The 27,256-nt window shown below is 41.9% G+C and overlaps 1 protein-coding gene and 1 long non-coding RNA gene across 2 annotated transcripts in view; one reads left to right on the top strand and one right to left on the bottom strand.

The window, feature by feature from the left end:
- The first annotated feature begins 1,922 nt into the window (after window positions 1-1,922).
- LOC144721281 (semaphorin-3D-like) overlaps window positions 1,923-27,256 on the top strand; it is a 44,172-nt gene continuing 18,838 nt past the window's right edge. Inside the window, exons 1-12 of the mRNA XM_078598778.1 lie at window positions 1,923-2,316; window positions 9,900-10,096; window positions 14,869-15,029; window positions 15,936-15,998; window positions 16,562-16,681; window positions 17,186-17,279; window positions 17,821-17,949; window positions 19,804-19,946; window positions 21,831-21,945; window positions 23,201-23,270; window positions 23,789-23,933; window positions 26,662-26,884. Coding sequence (XP_078454904.1) covers window positions 9,931-10,096; window positions 14,869-15,029; window positions 15,936-15,998; window positions 16,562-16,681; window positions 17,186-17,279; window positions 17,821-17,949; window positions 19,804-19,946; window positions 21,831-21,945; window positions 23,201-23,270; window positions 23,789-23,933; window positions 26,662-26,884 — 1,429 coding nt within the window. The 5' untranslated portion in view covers window positions 1,923-2,316; window positions 9,900-9,930. The remainder of the gene's footprint in view (window positions 2,317-9,899; window positions 10,097-14,868; window positions 15,030-15,935; window positions 15,999-16,561; window positions 16,682-17,185; window positions 17,280-17,820; window positions 17,950-19,803; window positions 19,947-21,830; window positions 21,946-23,200; window positions 23,271-23,788; window positions 23,934-26,661; window positions 26,885-27,256) is intronic.
- The window catches only part of LOC144721282 (uncharacterized), a 30,113-nt gene continuing 22,073 nt past the window's right edge, over window positions 19,217-27,256 (bottom strand). Inside the window, exons 3-5 of the long non-coding RNA XR_013585875.1 lie at window positions 23,765-23,925; window positions 21,565-21,614; window positions 19,217-20,050 (exon numbers count right to left, since the gene is read on the bottom strand). This is a non-coding gene — a long non-coding RNA (uncharacterized LOC144721282). The remainder of the gene's footprint in view (window positions 20,051-21,564; window positions 21,615-23,764; window positions 23,926-27,256) is intronic.

Here is a 27,256-nt window from a genome sequence, read left to right as displayed (position 1 = left end):
GTGACAGTCTGAGAAGCGAAATTCAACATGTTAAAGAAGCGCTGCAAATGAACGGTTACAATGATGCACAAACCAACAGGGCATTGAATGCCAAAACCAAAGCAAGTAACACGAGCATTGAAACTGCCCAAATAATTAAAACGATCAAAATACCGTACTAGCCAGATGTTTGGAAAACAAAACATCCGAGTCAGATTTGGCATGGTACATAAAATACAGAAATTAATATCTGGTACAAAAGATGTATTACCGATGCTATCAACAGAAGGTGTGTACAGCATTAACTTCACGTTTGGGAAATGCTATGTTGGGCAAACAGGACGAATTATAAGCAGGAGACTAAAAGAACATCAGATAAATATAACATTATCCCAAATACAACTGTCAGCAGTAGCAGAACATGCGTGCCAACAATCAATTTATTTTGATAATGTTGGAGTTCTGTGCAAAACTTGCTTCTACTGGCCAAGACTAATTGAACCTTATGGCGGTACCCCGGGGTACCATAGTACCCCAGCACTCGCATAACGTCCGTGATGCAGTCATTTTTAGTCTGTTGATGGTCGGCGATGCGGCAATCGACTCATCTCGACGAGCTGTACACGGTGCACCACTATAGTGCGTATGTACGTTCAGGGTTTTAGTGCAATCATCCTCGCTGCGTTTCGACATCGCGGAGTGAAGTACACCCCTGGAAAGATAGTGTCCCAGAAATAAAATATGTAATTGCCTAGGCCATTTAGTATTATTTGGTACCCCGGGGTACTGCCATGAGGATCAATTAGAGAATCTATCGAAATTGAAAGAAATAAAATAATTTTGACCGTTCGGATAGCTACCGCCTTAGTGCTGGTGGAAGTAAATAATCAAATAATACATTATTTTAATGAATATCTATAGGGGGCAGCATAATTCTATGGGGATTACCGTTGGTACGGCTATTTTATTACACACAATAGACAGGAAGGATAATGCACATGCATAATGTACGTTGACTCAGCAATCCCCCCCCCCACACACTTTGTGTAAGAGCGCATAAGTGTGGTCACCACATCTACGCCTCTATATAAGGAACGAAATAGTTCGACTTCTCTACAAATCTGTCTGTCGCCTGATGAAGCTAGTTGTAATTACTGGCGAAACGTCGTACTCAGATTGTAAATGTTGTGGCTTGGCTCTCAAACACAACCGGTGTGCTGTACTAGTGACGAATTGGCCACGTTCTGTTTACGTGACAACCCTTACTAGTTGGCTGTGTCGGGTGGTGGTGGGTTTTAACGACACATTTATATATTTAAACCTGTATTATGGAAATCATATCACCCTGGTCAGCCCCGGTGGTGACCGATCCAAGTGTGGTACTAACGAGGCCCAAGCCTGCTCAGCCTCCATGCCAGGTCTAATAAGATCAGGGTACATTTAGGGTGATTTGATTGCAGGAAAAAAAAAATGTAATTGAACAACCGTAACCAGTACCTTACAGTGAACACGTTTAATTAGTGAAGAAGATTCAGCTTGTTGTGTTGTCCAGTAAAAATAACAACATTAAAAATAAAACATCCATAGGATTTGTATTTTAATATCTGTATCCATTTACATCATTATGATATTATTTCTGAATAGACGTTCCCACTTGTTGCTTCTCTGAATGTTTGCGAGCGCCGAGGTTGTATTTTTTTAATCTATTATAACATATATATCTTTACATTGGCCGCTCCCAGCTATTGCAACCACACTTTGCGGACAAGTCTGGGTTCTCAGCCAACGAGCACGCCTTTGTGCCAACTTGTCCGCGTGCATTACAACGCCACACGAGTTTTGTTTGAGCATCCCAAGCCCTCTGGCTGCGGCGGCATTGCTATTACAGAATGTAAACCAAACCGCAAAAAGCGCCACACCACCAAAATCCCAGGAAGGCCAACCTCTCTGTGCGTCGCCCCACCCTACCCGGGACCGCAACCCCATGGCTTCACCGCCCTTGCCTCTTCCTTTCGTCGTCCTACATCCCCCCCACGCCTCTCTCTGTCTCACTCACGTCCAAAACCAACTGCTGGGGTCTGGTAATCAGACCCACCCCACACGCCCTCTCAATTCCCAAGTACAAGCTTGCTGTGTACGGGCAGCTGGAGCACCAGCAACGCTTTACTCTGAACGAACGTGTGAACCACGGACCGGGGAAGAAAAGACTAAATCAAGCATGTGTGCGTGAACATTTTTGGAAGGTAATTCCTGTAAGAAGTTGGAATCGAACGGATTAAATAAACCCGAAGAGACCGAAGATTCATCTGACACTTGCGGTGACAATTCTCAAGTCAAGTAAGTGCTCCGGTATTGCTTTTTGATGTATTGCAAATCATATTTTTTGGTGACTGAAAGCAGATCGATATATATATACAATCTCACCCAATGTATGAACGTTTAATAGGTTGTATTGCTTTTAGTTAGTTTTTTAGGGCTACTACAGAGTATTAGCATTTGCACTAAACTTTTTGAAGTATAACTTTGGATAATATGTAGACAAATTAATTTTTTTTTTATTTGATCATCATTACATTCCACAATTGCCATATATATGTCTAAACTCAACATCGTTGTTATTTGCCACATTGCGAAAGTCTATCCACAACGTTGTAACTGAACGGTATTTGGTTTGGTTGATCAGATGCTTACCGGCACATACAAGCTAAAAGTTAGTTTCTTCCACAAGGAAAGTTTGTGACATACAACACATCGTGACAATTATGCTCAGCTGAAGTTCTAGATTAAATTCACATTCAGTGAATCAGCCGTGTAGCAAATATAAAACGTATACATCATTTTAATGTGTTCACATGGACATATCAATATACTGCTGGATGAAGGCCTCCCCACACCATCAGGGCCATAAAAGTTATTTGACCATACTTCACCATGCTGGTCAGTGCACATTCATGAATGTTGAAAGCACAGATATGGGAACACATAAATCCAGCACATCAATGTTTTAATGTTTTAACCGGGCAGCGGCAGCTATACACATGGCATGTAATCCAGCACTGTGGAGGCAGCGAGGGTGTGTGGGTAGCACAGATGTTGTGAAACTCCCTTACCATGGGCGTCAAGGTGCCATACCCTGGCTCCCAGGAGAAGGCAGACCGGCAAATGGACTAATCGCCATCCGTTTCCATCTGCACGGGGATAAGGTGTTGCCCCCTCTCGCATGCGTGGGTTTTCTCCGAGTGCTCCAGTGTCCTCCCACTTGTACAGTAAACGCATTAATTAGCTGAAAACATCTTAAAATTAAAACCCAATGCAGAACTTTCCTAAAAAAGAGTCATTGGATTAGATGTGGCTTTCCTCGATAAATAAGTCATTAAAAGTAAATAAATTCTGCACTCCCCTCTTCCAAAATTGGACGAGACACGATGCGTTTCCAGGTGATTGGTCCATCAGCATGTGCATGGACTACAATGTGTCAGCCACAAACTCAATTGTGCTAAAGTAGCCTTCAAATTTAAGTAGGACTGTATGTCAATCTGTTCTGCATGACGCAGTAGGGGTTGACAAGCCAGTCAAGCTGTTCATTAAAGATAAATTAAAGACAACACCTATGTAAGAAGACGTGTTCCAGTATCAGAATAAACGTTTCCACAGCTTAAACATACAACACATGCACATATATTTTGAAAGGGCAAACCTCTAATGATCTGCTGAATTCTCTATATTACAATGTATCATCACACATTACAGCAATGTGTCTTGGAGGCTTTGAGTGTATATTTAGTCTCAGTGAATGCATAAAGGATGACCGAGCATGCTCATAGTGGCCACTTTAGTTCCCAAACTTGGCTTTACGCCCCATATAATAACACCCTTAAGAATTCACACTTCCACAACTCAGTCTGTTTCCTCAGTTGAAGGGTTTTATTACAGCCATTCAAGACATCAAAATCATGCAGCAAAGTGCAAGAATAAATATTGAGGTAACTGGTGACCTCCACGTGCTTGATATAATTGGCACGCTGCTCAGTGGCAATGAGATAATTGTATAGGTTTTAATTTGACCAAAAACCACAGCTCTACTGCCTAAAGCTTGAACAAATATACCGCCTTACATTTTCAGCAGACCCCTTACATTTTTAAGTGTTGATTTGTTTCAATTATTCAGCTTGCTGGTTAATATTTACATTTTTGATCTCTGGAATTGTAATATCTAGAAAACGCTTCAGCGGAAGTAATATAATTATAACTTTTAATGATTCCAATGTATCAATATTAACGTACCATCATTATTTATTTGCGGTATTATTATCCTCAGCAATTATGGAGTTTGAAAGTCCATTGATATGTTTTCCAAATGTTTTGAAAAGATTACTGAATGTTGACTGGGGAGCTAAATTACTAAATTTATTTATTCATTCAACAACTTATATTTCCCCTTTTACACGCTTTTTTTTATTCAGGCTTCAATTATATGGACCATTATGCAGATTAACCCTCATTCAGATAAGACAGTGTATGCCCATTGTAACTTAACATATAATTTTACAACAATTCAAACCATGTGTTATTGTGACAGCATCCTCTCTTGATTGAGGCACATGCTGGCACCGTTTGAATTACGAACAAATGGCAGCGGTTGTCAGATGAGCCGGGAATGTGAGGCATTCGGTGCACTCGCATCAACCATGGCGATGGCAAATCATGCCAATCCCACAAATTCCACATCTGGAATTCTTCAACCACCCCTGCGTCATGCATCAGTGCCGTGTGCCAACATTGCGTGAAAAAAAAAATCACTTGTTGAAAAGCCTGAATCTCAGGCTAAGAATGACGGACACCATAGTGCTAAGTCGTTAAAGAGAGAAATTGTGGTCAGCGCTGCTGAGGGTACACACTTGGTTTTGTGGCTCGGAACGAGAAGCCGAATTATTACTGGGCGGTCAAAATCGTACGCATGTAATGTTTTTTTGTCACCTCAAGCACATGGTTACTTGGGTCGCGCGTTAACTGCTCATTGCAGAGGATCACTGTTCATATCCAGCGGCCGCCCTGATCATTGCTGCGGTGTTAAAGATCACATGCCGTCATTCGTAAGAGGAGGCCATTGTGTGTCAGCGTCATGGTACAGAAGTTTATCACATTTTTTTGGTATTACTCGCGGATTCATTGATTGTGATCATACATAGGAATCATCCTCTCCACCTGCCCTTGCTGCGAAAACTTTCCAGGACCCGAATACAAAAATAATTAGACTCAGTTTTGCGAATAACTAGCAAAATAATAATATTGTGCAACGATTGAATTCGGAATAGAGTGTTTTTGGTGCCACCCTATCGCGCCAGTAACAGCATCATTTGTTCCCACTTTTAAAGTTATATTTACATAATTCCCTCTGTCAGGGTTAGGCAATTGTACAGAGGATTGATTCTAAGTTAAGAAGCTAAGATATGAAAGTGTGCCTTTTGGATTGGGAAAAAAAGAAGATAATTCAAACAAGTCCATGACATTTCTAACAAAAAAAATGAAGGAGAAAATGGAATGTGTTTATATCGTAAAAGCAATATCATTTAAGAGTTACATTAAAAAGTTAATTGTCAGTATATTAAAAAAAATCCATTTTATAATATTCACTGTGTTATAAAGTGAATGTTACACACAAACAAACACGAATGCCAAAAAAAAAGTTGGAACTGGTCCTATACTAAATACCCAAATACCCCAGTATCAGATTTCAGTAAATAAATACTTTCAAAATAAAATACAGAAATATATATATACATACATATATTCGTTCCAAGAAGGGGGGAGAGAGCACAGTATAATTCTTGAGAAATTTATTTTGAAAAGATGACTAACAAAGCTGACATTACGTGCAGGCAAATCAACATGGCTGTATGCCATGGTACCCAATGTTTGCTTTGCATCGAGGAGGATTTAAACCAGGATGACTCCAGGCAAGTTTTTCACCGTGCATTTAGATCACATAAAGGGAAATCACGATATAATTTAGCTACAAACATACGATACGGAGTGCCATACACACGAACCATTTGAATGTCACTTTTCTCAACCCATATCCACTTTTTCGTTTTTTTGTATCACAGGGGGGTTATCGGAAATGGTTATAATATGGGACCCATTTTCACGAAATTTGCGCAACATCTATGGGACGTTTATGCTAACCTCAGCGGTAAGGTTCACCGCATTTTTAGTCGGGCTCAGCTGTATTTTATGTCAACTTGCTTGCACTTACATACCGATATTCCCCATATGGGGGCATTTTTTATCGGTTTGGCTCAGGAACAGGGTTGAGATTCGCTAGTCTGGGTCTGAAGGTCACGTCTTCCCTTCACCGCTTTAAATGTAAAAAAAGCAGTTTGCAACAATGACAATGACCTCTATCAGAAAGCACATGGGTGGTCTGAAGAGTGAGAATGCCCACTGAGCAAGATGTGCCATGAGCATTACTTTGTAAGCTGGGAACACCACAAGAGGGGAGACTGACTGGGGCGTATTTAAAAATCCACAAAACCACAAAAGGGTGTTTCATGAAATAAAATGAAATGTAGCATTTTTGGATTAGAGTGATGAACTAAGAGCACTTTAATCATGTTCTCATTTAAAACTCAGCTTGGTAATGACTAGAAAAAAGTTCATTAAGGTTAATGGTTTAAGTCCCCCAAAAAGCCATAAGTCAGCTATACACACATGCATACACCGAAAAAGAATCTCCATATATTCCATATAGCCATTCAGAGTATTGCGACGAGTACAGATGTCCTCCAATCCATGCCGAGTTGTCCTCTTTCTGCGTGTGATTCCAAGCACGCATCTTCCCATGGTTATTTGCATCGTTTTCAGCTTCATTTTTTCAAAATTCTTCATCTTTATCCATGTTTCTAATCCACATATCATAGCAGACAATATGCAATGTTATAGACAAAAAAAACATCTGCCAGAGGCATAATGAGATGTTAATATTTTTTTTTTATCAAGTTCAGTTTTACAAAAGCACTTCAACCTGCTTTTGCTTTGCCTTTTTCTCCACCTGGATTCCGATCCCTCTTAAAACATTTCTCTTAGGAATTCCAGGATACATTTTCCAGTTTTGTTCCTCCAACAATTGTCTGCATTTTTTAGACAACTTGTTGGTCGTGAGTTTTGTTTTAATCATATTTACCTCGTGTTTATGGAACAATTGATGTTCAGAAGCCCATATAAATAAATAAATTTGAGTATAGTTTTAATGTTTTCATTATTTATGGTGTGCATAACATTAAGTGGCAGAGGGATGTTGAGGAGAGGAAAGTATAGTCAGAAGTTAATACACTGCCAGACTGAGAGTTTGTGATTACCATTGAGTTGAAGTTTACCATTGGGAAACTGTGGATTCATATTTCCATGACACCTGGGCAATGGAATCTGCTATTTAACGTTATCCAAACGGTATATGTTTTCTAAGTTATCAGTCGATATAGAACAATTATAATGATGTTATTTGCTTTTGTTTTTCACAATGAATACATGTACTGGGCTTGCGATGTGTATACCCTTCAATGTACCGCCTTTTTCTGATACTTTATCGAAAATATTACCTTGCATAAGGTACACTGCTACAGATTTTACGAATCAAACTTTTTGTTCCAAGCTTCACTTTCATGGTCACCCATACTTTTTGCCATTTTATAATCGATTACATGCAAAATATTGTTATCCTCCCTTACGTTTCATGCGAAATACCCTTTCAGAGTATGGAAATCGTAGCATATCAATCCTCTCTACTAATTTTACAAAGGTGTAATTAAACAGATTTAGTAATGGCAATATACATAGTTTATGTCATGTATATAATAAAAATGACACATCATAAAATTATACCTGGGTGGAGCAGTGGCACGGTGGTTTGCACACTGTAATATGAACCTGGCAGCCTCACCTTGATTCCCGGCCACAGCCAACATCAGTGGCGAGTAATCTCAGCACCTGTCCAAACTCCACTGCCCCCTTTTCAACCTGCACTGACCAGCGTGGTGAAGTATGGTCATAGCACCACTCTGACCGACACGATGTGGTGGAGACTTTCTTCCATCAGTGGATTCACAAAGGCCTGAAAACTAAAAAATTATCGCAACGATACCGCATATATATGTAAAACATCAGTTGGCACCACTGTCATGCATCCCTACTGATCCTGAGCAGCGCTCAACGATGCTCAGCCAGGGCGGTCCAGAGAAAGTAGAGAGCGATGGAGAGAGCGATGAAGAGCATTGGGTTGATGTTTCAGTTGAGAGTGGAGCGCCGCCCGCTCAGCCGCTGAATGTTTGCCTTTTGGCGTAGCTTGCAAAAAAACCCTCGGCGCGAGCACGAAAACGCCCAGGGCCACAACAACTGCCCCTCTCCGTGCAGCTTGGGAGTCTGGCCAGGATTAATAACGGGGGGATTTGTACAGCCCAGCTACAGTCCAGCTGCTCGCTCCAAACAATGATGTTAGTCCAGCTTTGGTCCGCGAATATAAAACAAAAAAAATGTCCCTCTTTGTATTGTAAGGTTTCATGAGCTTTCATCCCAGCGTGCCGGGATCTGTTTCCACTTAGCTCCAAGGTCAATGTAATTGTACTGCAAGGAGAGCCTGTTCCTATAGATATGCATTTGTTGTGATGGGCTGGTATGTTCAACGACAACATGCCACATTTTGTTTATAAATTGGGATGTACACAAATTATGGAAAATCTTTCAATTTATTCCAGAGATTATTCAATTTTCTTCTGGTGCAAGGGGTGAACATCCATGCCAGAATAAAAATTGTTGTTCGTTTCCTATTTTTTTCCAAGAAGTAGCTTGCAATAACAAATATAGAGGTATGTGATCTTCAACGTAAATTGTCGTTTAATTGTAAAAAAAATGACAGCATGGAGCTTTTTTATATAATTACTGAAGTGCAATAAAAACACAACCACGGATTAAAATTTACCTTATCTCTGCGGTGGATTATACATCTGAGAGCCAAGGGTTTACAAAGAGTTAACGGTGGGCTCAGATGATTTATTGTTCACACACATGCATGTTTAAAAAATAAACAGAAACAAAACCTCAAAGTATTTCTCTGTTGAAACAGCCTTTGGCATGTTTTCTAAAAATGCATTGAAGTGCACTTAATTAACGTAAAAGTAAACAAAACATAGATAAAAAATACCAACTTTTGAACAATTGCTTGGCTTGAAAAGGGGTATTTACTAGATCAACATAATTGGCATTTCAAAGTGACAGTTCTTATTCTTGGCTGAGGACCATATTCAACCTATGTACTGATGTGGACATACACATTTCTATGCATAGCTAACGGCACGTTGTACCCACATACTAATAGGACCACACATTAACTGAAAATTTCCAAAATCATAAACATGTAGTGTGTGAAACAGATATGCTCAAAATGCTCTTACATTCAGTTTCCAAAGCATCCCTTCAACCCCCCAGTGTCAATTAAAGTAAATGTGGATGGACTTGCCACCACCACAAAAGAAGTGGAAATATCCACCCCTGGCTCTAGGCTGTTAAAAAGAAAATTAAAAGAGGCTTGCAGTCTTTTACATGAAGTCATTATGAACATTCCTTATACGAGTACTACTTTGAGGAAAAGTTAACAGCAGTTATCCTCTGGACAGACTCGTCCCCGTCATGGGAATGTGAATTTCCACCACTGGCTCAGGGCTGTAAACAGAAGAGGAGCACTGCCTCAATGCTCATTTGAAAATAGTTTTTTTTCATTCCTATATGCATTATATATTACACACAAAGTCTAACGCACGCGCATCCACGAATTCAATGGATAAACGTGCCGATACAACAATGTACGTCCTCTTTATACACTACTAAAGCATGTATACTGTTGTGCTTTTGCATATTTACTGGAGCAGCTTCGTGTGCGGGCGGCGAGCAAGCGGAGCCATGAGACACACAGGCAGAGGGTACCTCCCCATCGGAACACGGTCCTTTGGAAGGGCACCCACCACCACCACCATCGTCGTCGTCACACTGCTCGTCTGTTTGCAATTCCCTGCTCCCGGTGACACCTGGCGACAGACTCTACCCCGCCTGAAGCTCTCCTACCGAGGTACGCCGATGAGGATGGTGCTCAAAAGCCGATACCGCTTCGTGCCATTTGAGAACCTTGCTGAGAAATTGTTACATCGGCTCTACGATTCCCAATTCTTACTTTTTTTTGTTCCTCAAATTCAGCTACACCGTTGAGCGACATTAGAAAAAAATGTGTTTATGCTTGCAACAGCAACAAAAAAACCCACCTGTGCCCTCAAATATTTCTGCAAACTATCACAAAACTATCCTCGCTTTGATCTCTGTCCATGGCGTTTGCTTAAAATGTGTCAGTTGCTGGACATTTTTCCATTTTGCTGGGGCAGTTACTGCATAGCAAACGTGGGGCGTGACAAGCTTGAAGAGAGACAAAGGGGGACAGGAATCTAATGTGCAGGGCACATCGGGCGTGGGCTCGAAGCCGTACTGTAGAAACAGGTGCGCGTATAAATTGAGGTGAAATTTTGCTTCCTTGGAATTTTAAATGAGTATAACATTACACTGTTTAAGCAGCAAGGTTAAACTCTTGTTTGTTTTATCCCCCTAAGATTTTGTTTTCGTTTGCAACAACTTATATTAGTGAGTTTAGAAACCACGTAACAACTCAATTTTGTTTTTCATTACGTGTTGCTACATGTTCCTCGCAACGTTATTGTTGGAGGGAAATTATGAAAATTAGTTTGACAGAATGACAGGTACAATCCTTCATTCACCATTTAGAAATTACCACAACACCGCACATGATTGTTCTTGTGAAAAAATGTGGTTAAGTAATCAGTGCTTTAAAATAAAAAAAAGATTGAATACTTCTACATAGCAAACATTACATTTGCTTTTACAAAATACAATTTGCAGCGGAAATTATTTAAAGTTAAAAGATGTATTGGATTAAGTTTTGAAAGTATATAGTTTAATATAGATTTGTATGCTTTTTTGTATGAGCTCGGTTGATGAAAATTATTTTAAAGCTAAACAGAACCAAATACTTTACCCCAAGTACTGGAGAATGATTTATGTAATGCATTTACCTTCTCATTTCACATAGGCAGTCTAATCCGCTGACAGGATGACGTTTATGCAAGAACGAATTCCTTGCAAAATGGACACATCAATTTTCAAACACTTCCACTCCCCGAACACACACTAGCATTTTGAATGCACAGATATATTACTCTGATTATGAGAAGCTATATATACACACAGTATATTACAGTGAATATAAGTTAGAGAATACATTTCTGCTTTAACTTAGCATGACATAAGAGATCTATGCCACATGCAGCTACAGATAAAAGTGCACTGCAGACACACACCACTCATGAGAGATTTGAGTGTTGAGCGATCCTCTTCATTACACAGGAGTTGTTTTTTTCCTGCGCACTTTGATTTTCTTGCCCATATTCACTCTTATTCATGATATTTTCTAAGCATCCCAATGCAGGACTCTCTTGACACATTATTGCCACTCGTTGAAGCATTTCTAGATGATTAATTGGCATTGTTATTATACTTAATAGGGTTACAATATTAAACAAAGGGTCTATTCAATATGGGGACAATTCATAATGTAGCGTTGCTTGTACTCTTGACACTGCAGTTCATTTGAATAATGTCTCCATATCTTAGCATGCACGGTGTAAATATTTAGTTTGATTAAAATTAGTTGTATCTGATTAATAAGACCACCCTAAGCCCACAAAAAAAGTGAAATGTCAAAACAACTTCAAAGTTGTAGATGGATGGAAATAATAAACCGTTTGCTAATGTGGCCACACACCCATACCTCATTTTGCAGGTTTAACACTTGGCAAACCCAACCGCAATTGGATTATTCACGTTGACGCCAGTCTGATAAGTTTATTAAATAAATAAAAATAAATAGAACAGCAAGTTTGTACTGCTAATGATGTCGGGATCTAGCTGTTTTACATTATAACTCGGCGAGAAGAAGCCATGATGCATGTGTCATTTTGCAGCCAAAACACAGTGGCAGCGGTGTTCAAGAGCATGCCACAGGTGCAAATATTTTTCCATGAACCGATGGAAGACTAACATTATTTTACACAACACAACTAAGCACAGCTCCATGGGGAAATAGGAATGCTGTAGAATTTTTATTTATACTTAATTTAAATAAAAAGTTCATTGAAAAAAATCAGGGTGGACCAGCCAATAGTCCGAAAATCGTTATTGGTTGTTACAGGCTTACATTTTATCTCCATTTAATGCTGTTCCTGACACTGACAACGATTATCAAGAGGTGAACTAAACTCGAGACTTCGTTTTCCAATACCTGCGATATCCAATAACCGAGATAGCCAAGGCAGATTACATTAACATATACACGCAATTAAATCCAGCCAACAAAGGGATGAACCTTTAAATGGAGACAAGATTTAAGAAAAAAACCGAATGAGTTCAGGGCAAGCCAAGCAATGATTGTACAAACGGTGCTTGAATTGCAGACGGTTCAGACGATCGTTGCGAGTGATGGGCACTGATGGACGCCACTTCGCAGAGGCGAACAGCTGACATATCTCAAAAAGACACGACGGACACGAAAGAGAATAGGCGGAGGCTGATCATTTCTTATCAATGAAACATGAATACGAGCGGCGTCAACCTTTCCTTGTGACCGTGATCTTACCATCGTCGAGTGTTAATTACTCGCAGATAACTCGACACAGAGGTATTGGGTCTCTGTGTGTCTATGTTGTGTGTCTCTCTCTGTGTGTCTATGTGTGTCTCTCTCTGTGTGTGTCTGTCTGTGTGTCTATGTTGTCTCTCTCTGTGTGTGTCTCTGTGTTGTCTCTCTCTGCTTATGTGTCTATCTGTGTGTCTGTGTTGTGTGTCTCTCTCTGTGTGTCTCTGTGTTGTCTTGCTCTGCCTGTGTGTCTGTCGGTGTGTCTCCGTGTCGGTGTTTTGTCTCTCTCTCAAATTTAGTTCTACCTGATGACGGTTGCTTGTGTTGCAATCGAAACGTCGTACTCTATTATTTAATTTATTTTCTTTCTACGTGACTTTACCGATAGAGCCAAAGAGTAATTCCTGCAGTCACGAAAGCTTCAAATCAAGTTTTTACTCGCAGATTTCCTTTCCTTGAACGTGAACTTAATGGCGTGTCAAAGGTCAGCGCATCAGCCGCGCGTTCCAGGAGTCTGTGGGCGATCGTCAGTGGACGAAGCGATACGACTTGTCCGCGTGAAATACCACAATCGTGGCCCACAATTTGCCTTCATTGTTTTTGCATGTAATCATCAAAGAAGAGGCCAAGTGTATGGCATTTGGTTTTGATTTCACATTGTGAAATTAAAACACTTGCGGGCCACGTAAGAACGCGACGCAGTAATTGTGTTTGACATTGAGGTACAAACTGTTTAACTTATGACGCATGTGCAAGGGACAGGTTTGAAGTGCCCTCAACATTCAGCGGCCGAGTATCTTGACCGTCGGGTAAATAATCAGCAAACTAAAACGTAACGGGGCGAGAACCAAATGCTTGCTGCATATTTAGATGCTGCAGAAGCGAGCGGCACGTGGAGAGAAGCTTCCACGCGGACAGCGCGCGGAACGACACGAATACACATCTCGCATGAGGGGGATAACTCTGCGTTTATGCTCAACGCCATTGGTCCGTTCTTTTATCCAGGGGCAGGGAACATTTTTTCTGCCAAGGGCCATTTGGATATTTATAACGTCATTTGCGGGCCATACAAAATGATCAACTTCAAAATTATCCTGTTATATTTGGTCAAACGTTTAATTAACTCAACCCTAATGCGATGGCTGGAACTGTTTCTCTTTGGCGAGGCGTGCGATGTTAGCCGGTATTGATGATGTTGCTGCTACTCGCAACTGCTTTTCCAGATTTGCTCCTAGATTAATTGAATTTCGAGTCCCGCCTGCGGTTGCCTTGGTAGGGCCAGACCCAAATGATTTTGCGGGCCTCATACGGCCCGCGGGCCGGACGTTCCCCACCCCTGAATTATACCAACGCACCTTGCAGCAATCTACATTCGTCTTGCTTGTAATGGGGCCTTGTTGATTGCCAGCTGAGTACATTGCTCAACATGGCAAAGAATAACAGCATTCGAGCAGCTGAAAACACCAAGCTCAGAGGCCCAGCGGAATGACGGCATCGACAAGGGAGGCTTTGGGAAGTGGGCACTGTCTTTGCGAGTCATCGCGAACGTATAAGTGCGGTGTGCTAATTATTACTTCGTGTATTTCTTTGAGATGTTTCGCCAAATTGTATCCAAATTGTGCCGTTAGCGTCATCTGTCCAGATTGCTCTCAAATCAGTGCAACTCTTCAAGTTAATGAACAGCGTATATCACATAGAGCTACCTCTGAAATACCTTCAAATGACCTCTGGTACAAACATCAGAAGGGCCTGCACTCCCTCACCCCCCCACACTTCTGCATATGCGAGTAATGTTCATTACATGACAAACTGATGTCTAATGCTCAGGAGCTAGCATTTAGCCAAATCAAGTGAAGACGCATTTCGGTTTTGCGTGTGCAGTCATTGGCGACCGGGCTGTATCGATCCAGCACCTCCGATTAGCACGGTTGGCTGCGCCCGGTGCGAAAGAAGTTCATCATACGTGCATGCGTAACATCGACTCTGAACACTTGAGAAGGCGGTTTAAATCACGAGGCGATTGCCTGGGATTCAAAGCCAGGATGACAGCGGTGTGTGCCATCCCAGCACCTCCGACCTCCTACCTGCCCGACCACCTCGGCACTTGGTGATTCCCTAACGATCGCTGTACATTTTTTTCGCTGCAGAGCTGCTCCTGTCCAACAGCTCCGCGCTGTTCCTGGGCTCCCACGAGAGCTCCGACTTCCAGACGCTCCTCCTGGATGAAGAGCGCGGGCGCTTGCTCGTCGGCGCCAAGAACGCCGTTTTCTTGCTCAATCTTGACGACCTCAACCACCAGCCGAGGAAGGTGCGAGGGGACCGCAAGAACCTAACGCCTCGTTAAAAAAATATATATATATAAAAGCACAGCAAATGTGTCTATTGATGCAATTGTGTTTGTGAGGGTGGCCCGGGTAGAGAACGTTACGAGTCAGTTCTAGATTTGAAGCTTTCGTGACTGCAAGGATTCATACTCTTAGTTCTTTCGGTAAAGTCACGTAGGTAAAAAAAATGAAATTAAAATTAATTAAAAAAAATAATAAAAAAAAAAATCACGACGTTTCTGAGGCAACACAAGCTTTCGTCTTCAGGTGAAACTGTTACAGCAAAATATCTTGATGCCTCCGAAACGTCGTGATTTTATTGTTTTTATTTTTTATTTTTATTAATTTTAATTTAATTTTTTTACCTACGTGACTTTACCGAAAGAACTAAGAGTATGTTACTAGTCAGCTCGATGACAGCTGAAGGAAGGGGGTTAATTCAAACCCAGATGGGAGATGCACCAACTCGCGTGTGGTCCACTTGACGACTTGACGTCTGGTTTTCCCGTAGGGCACACGTGCAATGCTATCCTTTCACATACAAATGCTTGGTGCCATATGTTAAGTGGGCACTGGGGCATTGATGTATTTAGTTAACGTTAACAAAGGCATTAATCCGGTGACTTGAGTTCGATTCCTGACCACAGCTACCATCAGTGGTTCGTGGTATCCATACCGGAACTGGGCACCAATAACCGTGCCCCATACGTAAAGTGATTCAAATCACAATTTACTTTACAAAATATAAAAACCTCTTTTGTCCCGAGTTGTAATCCTGCGTAGGTTTTCACGGTTGTGCTGTACAGCTCTCCAATGCAGTTTCGGTTTGTACTGCGTGTAACTCAGCATGGTGTCCCGTGGGGTTTGTATTTTTGTGATATTTTCTGTAGATGGTGTGGAACCCCAACAGGGACCAGATGAAGAGATGCTTGCTGGCAGGAAAGAGTGAACAAGTGAGCAGTACATGTGACGGGCTGATGAACAAGTCGAAACGTTCATGCTATTTTGGTTAAAAGCGCACACAGAAGTAATATTGTTAAACAAGTAAATCCAATGAGACACACCTAATACATTCAAAATAATTATGTTGTTAGTAATAAAAACGTCTATTAAGCCACGTAGACAATCAGAAGGAAACAAGGGACCAATCGTCTCTTATTAGAAAACTCTAGGGTTTCTTATTATAATGACTGGACATTCTTCATAACATTTGCTTTCATGCCATGCAGCTGCATATTGTTTTTCTCATTCCAACATTGCTCACAATTTGCCAACCCAACGAATTAAAGCGGCGGGCTGGCGATTTGTAAACCCTTTTAGCGCATACCAATTTGTAAAGTAAAATTGTGTCAATTTATGTTCTTTTTTTCACTATTTATTTTGTGTTATGACTAGCCTTCAAAATATGTATTCGTCGGTAAAAGGGTTTTAAAATATCGGTTAAATCTGTAAAGTTGGCAAGTCTAGCATGGCCTGAATTCCTAATGCCGATTCTCATTTGACATCTTCATTACAGACGGACTGTGCAAATTTCATCCGGGTTCTGCACTCGTACAACCAGAGCCACGTGTATGTCTGTGGGACCGGGGCTTTCCACCCGACTTGTGCCTTCTTGGAAATGGGCTTCAGGGTAAAGGTAACGTGATTGATTTGTTTTTAAATGGGCTGGCAAGGGTTAACCCTTGCAATCGTTTACAGTGACTTACAATTAAACCCAAACGTACGTTGTACCCAAACTCGTTATGCGGTCCTTTCTAGGCGAATTCATAAATGCAAGCAGAACGCTGTTATGTTTCTCCGCATATTAATAAAACAAATATTTGTATGTCAAGAGCCTATTGGCTTTCCCGACCAATATTTAGTTACATTTTACTTCATTAAACAACAGCTGGTGGGTAATATCGATCTTCAAAGCCAACAGGCCAATGGACTAGCACATATTTGTATAACTATGTGGAGACAGAAAGAATGTCTGCCTAGAAACACTCAAAACCCAGATAATAAGCGAAGTTGTCAGGCAATGGCCATTATTCAGAGGAGAGGACCCATTGCACTGATGTATTGGCAATGCTGTGAGTGTGTAATTGGTTGTTCGGATTGTTGACATAGTTCTGTTATTGTTTGTCTTTGCATAAAACAGGAGCCTTTATTTATGCTGAACTGGCACAGTGTTGAGTCTGGCCGAGGAAAATGTCCCTATGATCCTGCACAAGCTACCACGTCCGTCATGGCTGGTAAGTTGTAGAAAAGAGAAAACAAAATTCAACTTAAACACTGCCTGCATACTTGCCTGCAGTACAACAGAATAGAAATGCTAGGCACAGCCAACACATGAAGATTTAATGGTAAGGGAATATTGCGTTGACATGTCTAGTCTATGAGATGAACATTGTTTTATTTGCCTTCAATTTGTAACCATATTGTTATGAAATGTCCTATGTTGGTATGCTCCTCTCATTGCTAACTAGAAAATACGTTGATAAAAAAAAACACATTTCACGATAATTGCATTAAAGTGATATCCAAAAGACAAATGGTATTACGAACGATTCGGTGGCTTTTAAAATCAGGCGAGAGTCTCATCGACACACATCCATGGAAATAATTCAAAATATTTAACCTCATCAATAATTACGTAATTTCATAGTTTAGTGAAAGTTATCACACAGTTAATGAAACGCACAAGCCTTGCATATATTAATAAAATACAAATAAGATACACGCAATGTGTTTATAAAGCCGATGGGTATCATGAATGTGTGTGAACGTTTGCAGGCACAGAGTTGTACGCAGCAACAGTGTCGGACTTCATGGGTAAAGACTGGGGATTATTTGGAAACAAAAATCACCACAATGAGATACCGCTAATCCGAACAGAACAGTCTGATCCACACTGGCTTAATGGTAAGTGACACAATGCATCATGTTCGTGTTCTGTTTTTCTATGTGTATAATTTATTAATTATGTCACCACAAAATAGTTTACATTTTATACATATAAATATGAATGCCCTTTTTTTGTCAATGAAAACATCACAGAGCCTCAAGACTAGTTAAAACAATGGGCCTGCATTGGGATATTTGGCGCATTGTATTAATGAGTGTGATGAAGTATTGCAAGGCAGAAACCTCATATGGGTCTCAATAATTCAAATACCTTAACTTCCTTTAATTTTTTAAATAAATGGTCATGTGTATTACAGGAAGCAATACGTTCAGTTTCACGAAAAATTGCAATAAAATTTCCAGATGCATGGGACATCTGCTGCTGGTGGAAGAGGAACAGTGGCTTTATTCAAAGAGTTGGGGTATTGGGATTAATAGGAAACAAATGATAGTAATGTGAGCAAGACTTCCATAAAAAAATATATGCACAGCGCATTCCTGTTCGTGTGAACTGTATAGATATAGATTTTTTTTATTCATAGCGAGATGAGCTTTATGGGCTTAAATATTACATCCTGCCCAACTCTTTCCTACACTTTTACGAACCACAGTTATATGGGGTGTTGTGACCTTAAACTTTGACCAGCATAAGTCTCACTGTTTAGTGCCACTTTTCTCTATGGTCAATTCACACATGCACCACACACACTGGATTGAGTCTCATCAGGAGGAAGTTGGGATGTCTGGTGGGGGCGATGGTCATCTTTTTTTCCAAAACCCCACTATTTCTCAGTTACTGCCACACAATAAGGCCACCATGAACACATTTTTACAAAGCGTCCTGTATTTCAAAGTGGATCAAAGCACAGTACTGTCCATTCTCCTTGCAGTGTTAATAAATGCATTGTACCAGATTTTCCAAGTGAATACTGCTGTGCTCTTGAACAAATACTTCACTGTGTACATGCACCTGGCTGCAATTAAAGTTTGATTTAAAGTATCGATGTTATAATAGACTTTGAACATTTTCAGTAATTTTAATAGTTTCAAATTGGTATTCCACTGTTCCGCCACAAATCCTGCCCTTACATAGCCACTCATGCACACACCATTCAAACATTTTCGTAAAAAAGCATGCATTATCTTTCTCAGTTTAACACGTAGGCTTTCGCGACCAATATTATCCATAAGGTTTTTTTTGGGTTATATATATAAATGTTTCGTTAAACCCGCCACCACCCGACACAGCCAGTTAGTAAGGTTTGTCACGTAAACAGAACGTGCCAATTCGTCGCTAGTACAGCACACCGGTGTGTTGGAGAGCCAAGCCATGACATTTACAATTTTCTATGCTCCCCACAAATCTGGCAGGCGCCTGATGAAGCTAGTTGTAGTTACTTGCGAAACGTCGTACTTAGATTTAAACTATTGTGCTTGGCTCTCCAACACACTGGTGTGCTATACTAGTGATGAATTGGCACGTTCTGTTTACGTGACAACCCTTACTAGTTGGCTGTGTCGGGTGGTGGCGGGTTTAACGAAACATTTATATATTTACGCGATCTAACCGAAAAAAAACTGTATTATGGATCATCTTTCTGATTATATACATTGAAATACAAAGCCATTTGTTTAATGTCTATAACATTGTCTTTAAAAGGAAACGTGTATATACTGTGCATATATATAACAGGCAACATTTCAGGAAATAGCCCCTCTTCATTGCCAGTGACATTTCTGTCAGCTTCTCGAAATGCCACCCATTTTTATTATCAGCGAATGTTTTGTGTTTTTATTATTTGTCGCTGTGCACCACTGCCCGAATTGGTTTATTTTTAAGCTGTTGGGTTTTTTTTTCTCTCCCCCTTGCAGAACCCAATTTTGTGGGTTCCTTTGTAATCCCAGAAAGCCAGAACCCCGATGACGACAAGGTTTATGTATTCTTTTGGGAGTACGGCATTGAGGCAGGAGCCTCAGACAAAGCCATTTACTCTCGGGTCGCTCGCGTCTGCAAAGTAAGTTCCAATTGAAGCTTCTAACCAAGTTATCTTCCAGCATCTAGTTCAGTAGTCATGTACTGCGCCTGCTGCGATGTTCCATATTTTGCTGAGTTTTTTTTCTGGAGAATGCAAAAGGACAAAATGGCTTGGTTTAAATTCAAACTATTTGGGGGGGGGAAATGCTTTCGCGTTTTTTTGGATGATAAGTTAATTATGGAATAGTATTTATACGTTAATAAAAGGTTGTCACATCTACATGTGGATTCATAATGTATGTTCTCTTTATCCAATAGCAAGGGCTAATTGTAGGGAATACCAACTCGAAAATTCAAGAACCATCAAATAAAAAACATTGTGCAACAAACGTTGCAAATACATCCTCAATAAACCCATGTTTCTACTCGTGTGTAATGCATCATGCTATAAAAAAGTATGTGTTACTAACTTTGCGTTTATCGATAACATAAATCTCTGAGCATTTTACAATTGCTTAAAAAGACAAACTTTATAGGAGAATATCTAATCTCATATATTTCTTATGGGTGTATTTTTATGAAAAGCATATCGCTTTGCCAACACAAAGACTGAGAGGTATTTTCACCCAATAGGCGATATTGTGATGCTTACTTGTGGCAAAGTCCATATCGCAAGATATTCTTAGATAGTCCCTGCAGGCTTGCATTAATGTTTAACACGTAGGCTTTCGCGACCAATATTATTCATAATCAACGTTTTTGGGTTTAGATCGCGTTATTTATAAATAAATGTGTCGTAACCCTCCACCACCCGACACGGCCAATCAGTAAAAAAGTGTCACATTGACAAAAGACAAATAGTTCACTGCTTTAGCCCACCGGTGTGTTGAAGCGTGAAACCACAACATTTACAATTTTTGAGTACGACGTTTCGCTGGTAATTGCATCCAGCATCATCGGGCAATTCGCTTCAACACACCGGTGGGCTAAAGCAGTGAACTATTTGTCTTTTGTCAACGTGACACTCTTTTACTGATTGGCCGTGTCGGGTGGTGGAGGGTTACGACACATTTATAAACAACGCGATCTAAACCCAAAAACGTTGATTATGAATTGCATTAATGTGATGGAATACCTTGTAGCGACTGCAGCTTAAGAACGTTACATGCAATACAACATCAAATGAAATAAAGGCCAACTCAACTCCAACTTTTGTTTCTCAACACTCAATTACTTGAGTTGTTGCAACGAAAACAATGAGCGTTCCATTTCGATTTAAAGCTTTCGTGACTGCAGGGATTCATCTTCTTGGTTCTTTCGGTAAAGTCATAATAAAATACAATTCTCACGACGTTTCGGCCACAACGCAAGTAGCCGTCCTCAGGTGGAGACCAGGTCTGTCGAGAAGACAGAGTTGTATTTTTATTATTTTATTATTTCCATTCTACGTGACTACCGAAAGAACCAAGAAAATGAGCGTTCCATTCTCTCCACATTTTAGTCCTCTCTTTTCTTCTGGAAAGGTCCTATATTGTGAAATATGATCATTTAAATGTTAAAAGGGTTGTTGCATGTGGGAAGAAATTATTTTTAAAATATCTAGGAGAAAAACCCGTGCCTACAAAGAGGTGTCACTCAAATGTCGACGCAAACCCCACCTTGACTGGACTCCCACTTGGCGACTTCACTGCCCGGCATGTTTGGAAGTCTGAAATCGATGCGATCCGTCAACCCTTGCCTCCAAAGCACCGCATTGCAGGCGTCACGTTCAATCATTTCCTTTCTTACGTCATTGGAATGCAGCCCCCGAATAATTGAAATCGCTTACTTTGGGAGGCACGTGACAGTCTGCCTCTCTCTCTCTCTGTGTCCGTTAGGTATCGTTGACCCGGTGTAAGTGTTGTGTGACCTTTGTGTTCGCCAGAATGACATGGGTGGCCAAAGAAGCTTGGTTAACAAGTGGACAACGTTCCTGAAGGCGCGCCTCGTGTGCTCTATCCCAGGACCCAATGACATTGACACACACTTCGACGAGCTCAGTAAGACTTGTGTTCTTTCGATCATGTTACAGATGTTATGACAATAGCGCCTGCATGCGGTGTGAGGGGACTAGTGGCCACGGGAGGTAATGACAGGGGTATCAGCTGCGAGTTTGAAGGGACTGGTGGCTACGGGAGGAAATTACGGGGGAGTCAGCCTGCAGTGTGAAGGGACTGGTGGCCACGGGAGGTAATGACGGGGGAGTCAGCCTGCAGTGCGAAGGGAATAGTGGCCACGGGAGGTAATGACAGGGTTATCAGTTGCGAGTGTGAAGGGACTGGTGGCTACGGGAGGTAATGACGGGGGAGTCAGCCTGCAGTATGAAGGGACTGGTGGCCACGGGAGGCAATGATGGGGGAGTCAGCCTGCAGTGCGAAGGGACTAGTGGCCACGGGAGGTAATGACAGGGGTATCAGTTGCGAGTGTGAAGGGACTGGTGGTTACGGGAGGTAATGACGGGGGAGTCAGCCTGCAGTATGAAGGGACTGGTGGCTACGGGAGGTAATGACGAGGGAGTCGGCCTGCAATACGAAGGGACTAGTGGCCACGGGAGGTAATGACGGGGGAGTCAGCCTAGAGTGTGAAGGGACTGGTGGCTACGGGAATGATCGAGAAGGGAGCGTGGTCAGGTGACGGAAGAGGACGGTGGAGTCTGCCGGTGGAGCGAGCGTCCAATCAGCGAGAATGATCGAGAAGGGGGGCGTGGCCTCGTGTCGGTATATAAGGGGGAGATGCACGGGAGACTCCGGGGTTGTTCCAGTGGGGGTCTCTGCCTGGTGTCAAGTGAACGTGTCTTCAATAAAGTGTCGTCTCAAAAGAAGTGTGTCAAACTCGTCATTACACGTATATATTGTGATCCATTTATAGATACCCCACTAAAAATAACATACAGGAAAAACTTTAACTCCAAAGCCTCTACTCTGCATACCACTGCGTAGGATGTCACTGTGCTGCTGTACAGCTGTCCGTGCCATGTGTTGTTCTACACGATGGTACAATGCATAACCCCCGAAACACACTAGAGAAGTGTATAGCCTCTAGCTCTGCCTCCCACCAACCTCAATACAAGTTTCATATCTCCTCCGTTAAAATATGGAGCTGTCACTTTCACGGTATCAAATGCCCTGTCGAGAAGGGTGTCGTCATAAATCGGCGGGGTGTCTGTAAATGGATCACCACGTCCATTATGGTGATGGGCAGATACAATGCTCGATTGGCCTTTAACTACACTTGTGGATTTTGTTTATTCCACAGGAGATGTGTTTTTGCTTCCCAATAAAGATGACAGAAACCCAATTATCTACGCTGTGTTTACAACATCAAGGTGAGCATGCAAGTCTCAATTTCGGACAGACGATTTATCCTAATATATTCACGACACAGGCATTAATTCTACATCTTAAATCAAACTCTCCCAGATGACTAAAATAAATGCTATATCTTCTGAATGGAATTTCTAAGAAAAATTTAGATGAACTTGAAGATATAAAGTGGCCAGAATATGGCAATACATTAATGGATCATTTAATTTATCTTTGCAGAGGTGGGAGCATTACTCTTACATATGCAGGGGGTTTTCTCCGGACACTCAAGTCTCTTCCCACATGCCACACTGCTTAACGGAATTCGCTATTTATCCAAATTGCAAGACCCCCCCCCCCTGCAAAAATGGCTTCTTAACACTTGGCGAAGCTTCCCTGTGCAAACGAAGGGCAGCGTTATCAAACAAAGTGTCTTATCAGCTTTATTCAACATTCAATTTCTGCTCAAGGAGCCCTGTGCCTGTGAAAAATGTGCGTGACCTTGCGAGCGACTTACCGGATTTTTTTTCTCTCATTTCAGCTCGGTGTTCAGAGGCTCCGCCGTGTGCATGTACAGCATGTCCGACATCCGTGCCGCGTTCCATGGCCCCTTTGCACACAAGGAGGGCCCAGACCACCAGTGGGTGGACTTCAAAAACCGGATTCCATATCCACGACCTGGCACAGTAGGTGGTGGCACAACAGTCAACTTTCGACAGTCTGGACTTTTGAAGAAAAAAAACATTTAAAATGTACACTAATTGAATGTCTGTTACATTATGGACCTTAGTATACAATGTAGTCTGTTGTTGATGCTGCTGTTTATGACAGACAATGGTCAGGGCATAACATTTGATAAAGAGCCATAAAAAATAATGAATGGTTTCCAGCAGATTTCATTGGAAAATTATGATATGAGAAACACAACTAACACTGAGTTGATGACTGCAGACATAAATAACGAACTTGCCATGGGTCCATCATGCGAATATTACTTAACACATCACCTTTGAGGCCTTCTAATTAACTTTGTGAATGATAGCAATCGAAGTTAATATTGTACCATTTTAAATAACACACCTGACGAGTTGAGAAATACCACAAACAATTTAATGTGTTTTTTCAGACTACGCAGAAATGTCACAAGAGTTCATAAACTCCATTAACTTTTTCCACCATTGAAAATCATTTTAGTGGGCAATGCGTACAAAAAACTACATATATTTTCAAAGACTTGTGTTTTTATATTTATATATATATATACACACACATGTTAATTAATATAAGCAATATGTGAAATAAAATTACGTGTTATGCTGGCAGTAACTTGGACTTCCTAATACGGGTCCATTGCAAAGAGGCTTCGACCACGTAGCTGATAAATCCAATGCCTTCAAGGTCTTAGGTAGTGTACAATTATACATTCTGGTTGTTAATTAAAATGTCATCCTCCTCTATTATGAATTTTGATAACTGGGCTCAAGGAAGTCCATATTAAATTTAGAAGTATTAAACCCAAACAGATGGGGTTTAGAAACCCTTGTAAAATTTGACAATTATAGGATAAAATAGTTCATACCGACAGCCAAATACTTGAAGGAGTGCTTCATAAAAAGCCACGCAATTTAATGGTAAAACATGTGCTAAGTGTCTGAAAATACCATTATAATACCACTCATGTATACAGCATGACGAATAACTGCAGATGTAATTGGCAAGCACTAATGTTCCACATACCAGAACAAATGAATGCTTAGCCCAGTAACTCTTCAAAGGCCCTCTCTGCCATTGATGCCATTCCAAGGTAGTCGTTGTGTTATTTGTTATCCCAGGAACATTATTTCATCATTTTGACAGTTAAATTACTCGCCTTGGAAAAACACATACTTTGCTCAATTATAACTCTAAAGCAGCCAGCCTTTGCAAGGCCATTCTCCTCAAGGTGATAGTTGTTTTCATTTCAGTAAAGCGAGACCAAAGCTTCTTCAAACTGTAGAACTCCCTCCCCATCCCGTGATCCACCTTACGTGTTTATCAATTTGTTGAATGTTGCCAACAAAAGTTGGTCTCATCGCCAAAAAAGGTTATGTACTTCGTAATCGATTCTATTTTTATGCTTACCTTTTCCAAATTCTCAGCCAAGAACTCCCCTTGTTCCATGACATCTCCATGTGCCGAGGCATCCGATCTCCCTCGCGCAACATCGTCTGCCTCTGCAACTTATTTGCCCCATCTGCCGCCAAAACCCTTCTCGTACACCTCGATAACATCTTGATTCGACTTCTGTAACTCCCCAGCCATGTCCCCATCCAAATCCCTGGCCTCCGAAACCCAAAACGATACGAAACGCAGCAGCCAGACTCGTTACCCACACACGTGAGTGACACCAAATTTCCCCCATTTTCAGGTCACTCCCCAAGGCTTCCAATATAATCCCAGATCAACTACAAGATCACTCTCATCACCTTCAAAATCATCCATCGACTCACCGCCACGTATACCTCTCGTCTCATTTCACTGCATTACCCTCTCCATCCCATCGGCTCGAGCAACCAAGGCTTTCTGGCAAAATCCCCAGTCAATCTCTGTTCAGTGGGTGGTCTACACCTTCACATCTACTGCCACTATGCCCCAACTGTCTGAAATCCAATCCATATTGACACCCACACTGCATACACTGTTCGAGTCGAGGCACAAGACCCTTCCTTATCTCCTCAGCGTATGACTGACGGTCACTGTTGCCATTAAGTGTCTTCATTCACACCTTTAACATGTCATCTCCTCTTCTGCTTTGCCCTGTACCCCCTTAGCCCCCTTCCCAATGCCCGAGTAATAAAAACATGACCTTCCTTATTCGCTTGCTCTCAAAATACACATTCTCCTATGTATTCAAGCATTATGAGAGGCAGTTGCATTTATCTGCTCCAGGATTTCTATGGTGTAGTCCGCCATATTGCACAAACATACCACAACTTATCTATCATCATACGATTGTTATAAGCGTGTAAAGTTACCATGCACAGTTGAAACACAGATCCTGATAACGACGCTCCGACACGTTTTCAGGTTGTGCCAAGTTTTAGTTTGGCACGATGTTGGCCGTTTCGCTCCCACTAAATAAGTCTCCCAGCACGTGGATCTAAACGTCGGACATCGTGCCAAACACCACGCAGTGCATATGTACGTTGAACTTCTTTCGCGCCGCACGTAGCCAACCGTGCTATTATCGGAGGTGCCGGTACGACCTGAAAAAAACACTTCGGAGAACTTAGTCGGCACGCCGGCGTGCACCTACGCGGCGACGCTATCGCAAATCGTGCAGCATGAGCACGGACCGAGAGGGAGAAGCGCAAGAGCACAGGCCAAGCTGCCCACACCAACAACCCGCTCGCTGCTGTGCCCCGCTGCCCGCAGTGCCCAAGCAGGACGTACGACGCGGCCTACGCGTCCACACGGGAGCTGCCGGACGACGTGCTGGAGTTCGTGCGGAAGCACCAGCTGGTGTGGGAGGCCGTGGCGCCGCTTGGAGGGCGGCCGCTGCTCGTGCGCGCCGGCACGGGGGACACGCTGACCCGCATCGCCGTGGACCGCGTGGAGGCCACTGACGGCCAGTACGATGTGCTCTTCCTGGGGACGGGTGAGTGCTCGCCGCCGCTAGTGCCGAGCAAGCGATATCCTCGTGGCGTTATGACGTTACGGGATTCTTATTGTTCGTTTGGGTTTCGAGGAGCGTAAACTGGTCACGCGAACTCCGGTCATTCTCGCAAGCAGCGGCGGCGTTTGGCTCGCCATCGACGCACGTAATGCGGTAACCTTCAGATGCGCTTCTGCGGCCGTCTGGAATGCTCTTCCTTCCGATATTAGGAAGCCACTGGAGCTACGCACTTTTACTGGTAGGAACCTCCTGGTTACACCAGCCCACAGGGGATTATTGTGTCCGTTGTGCAGGGAGGGGCTGGGTGGGGAGGGAGGGGCTGGGTGGGTAGGGGAGGGGAGGGTGGGGAGGGGC

The sequence above is a fragment of the Lampetra planeri genome, chromosome 11 (assembly GCF_965212315.1).
Source record: "Lampetra planeri chromosome 11, kcLamPlan1.2.h2, whole genome shotgun sequence".
NCBI lineage: Eukaryota > Metazoa > Chordata > Hyperoartia > Petromyzontiformes > Petromyzontidae > Lampetra > Lampetra planeri.
Note: the sequence above shows the minus strand (reverse complement) of the source record. Positions and strands in the feature narration are given on the sequence as shown.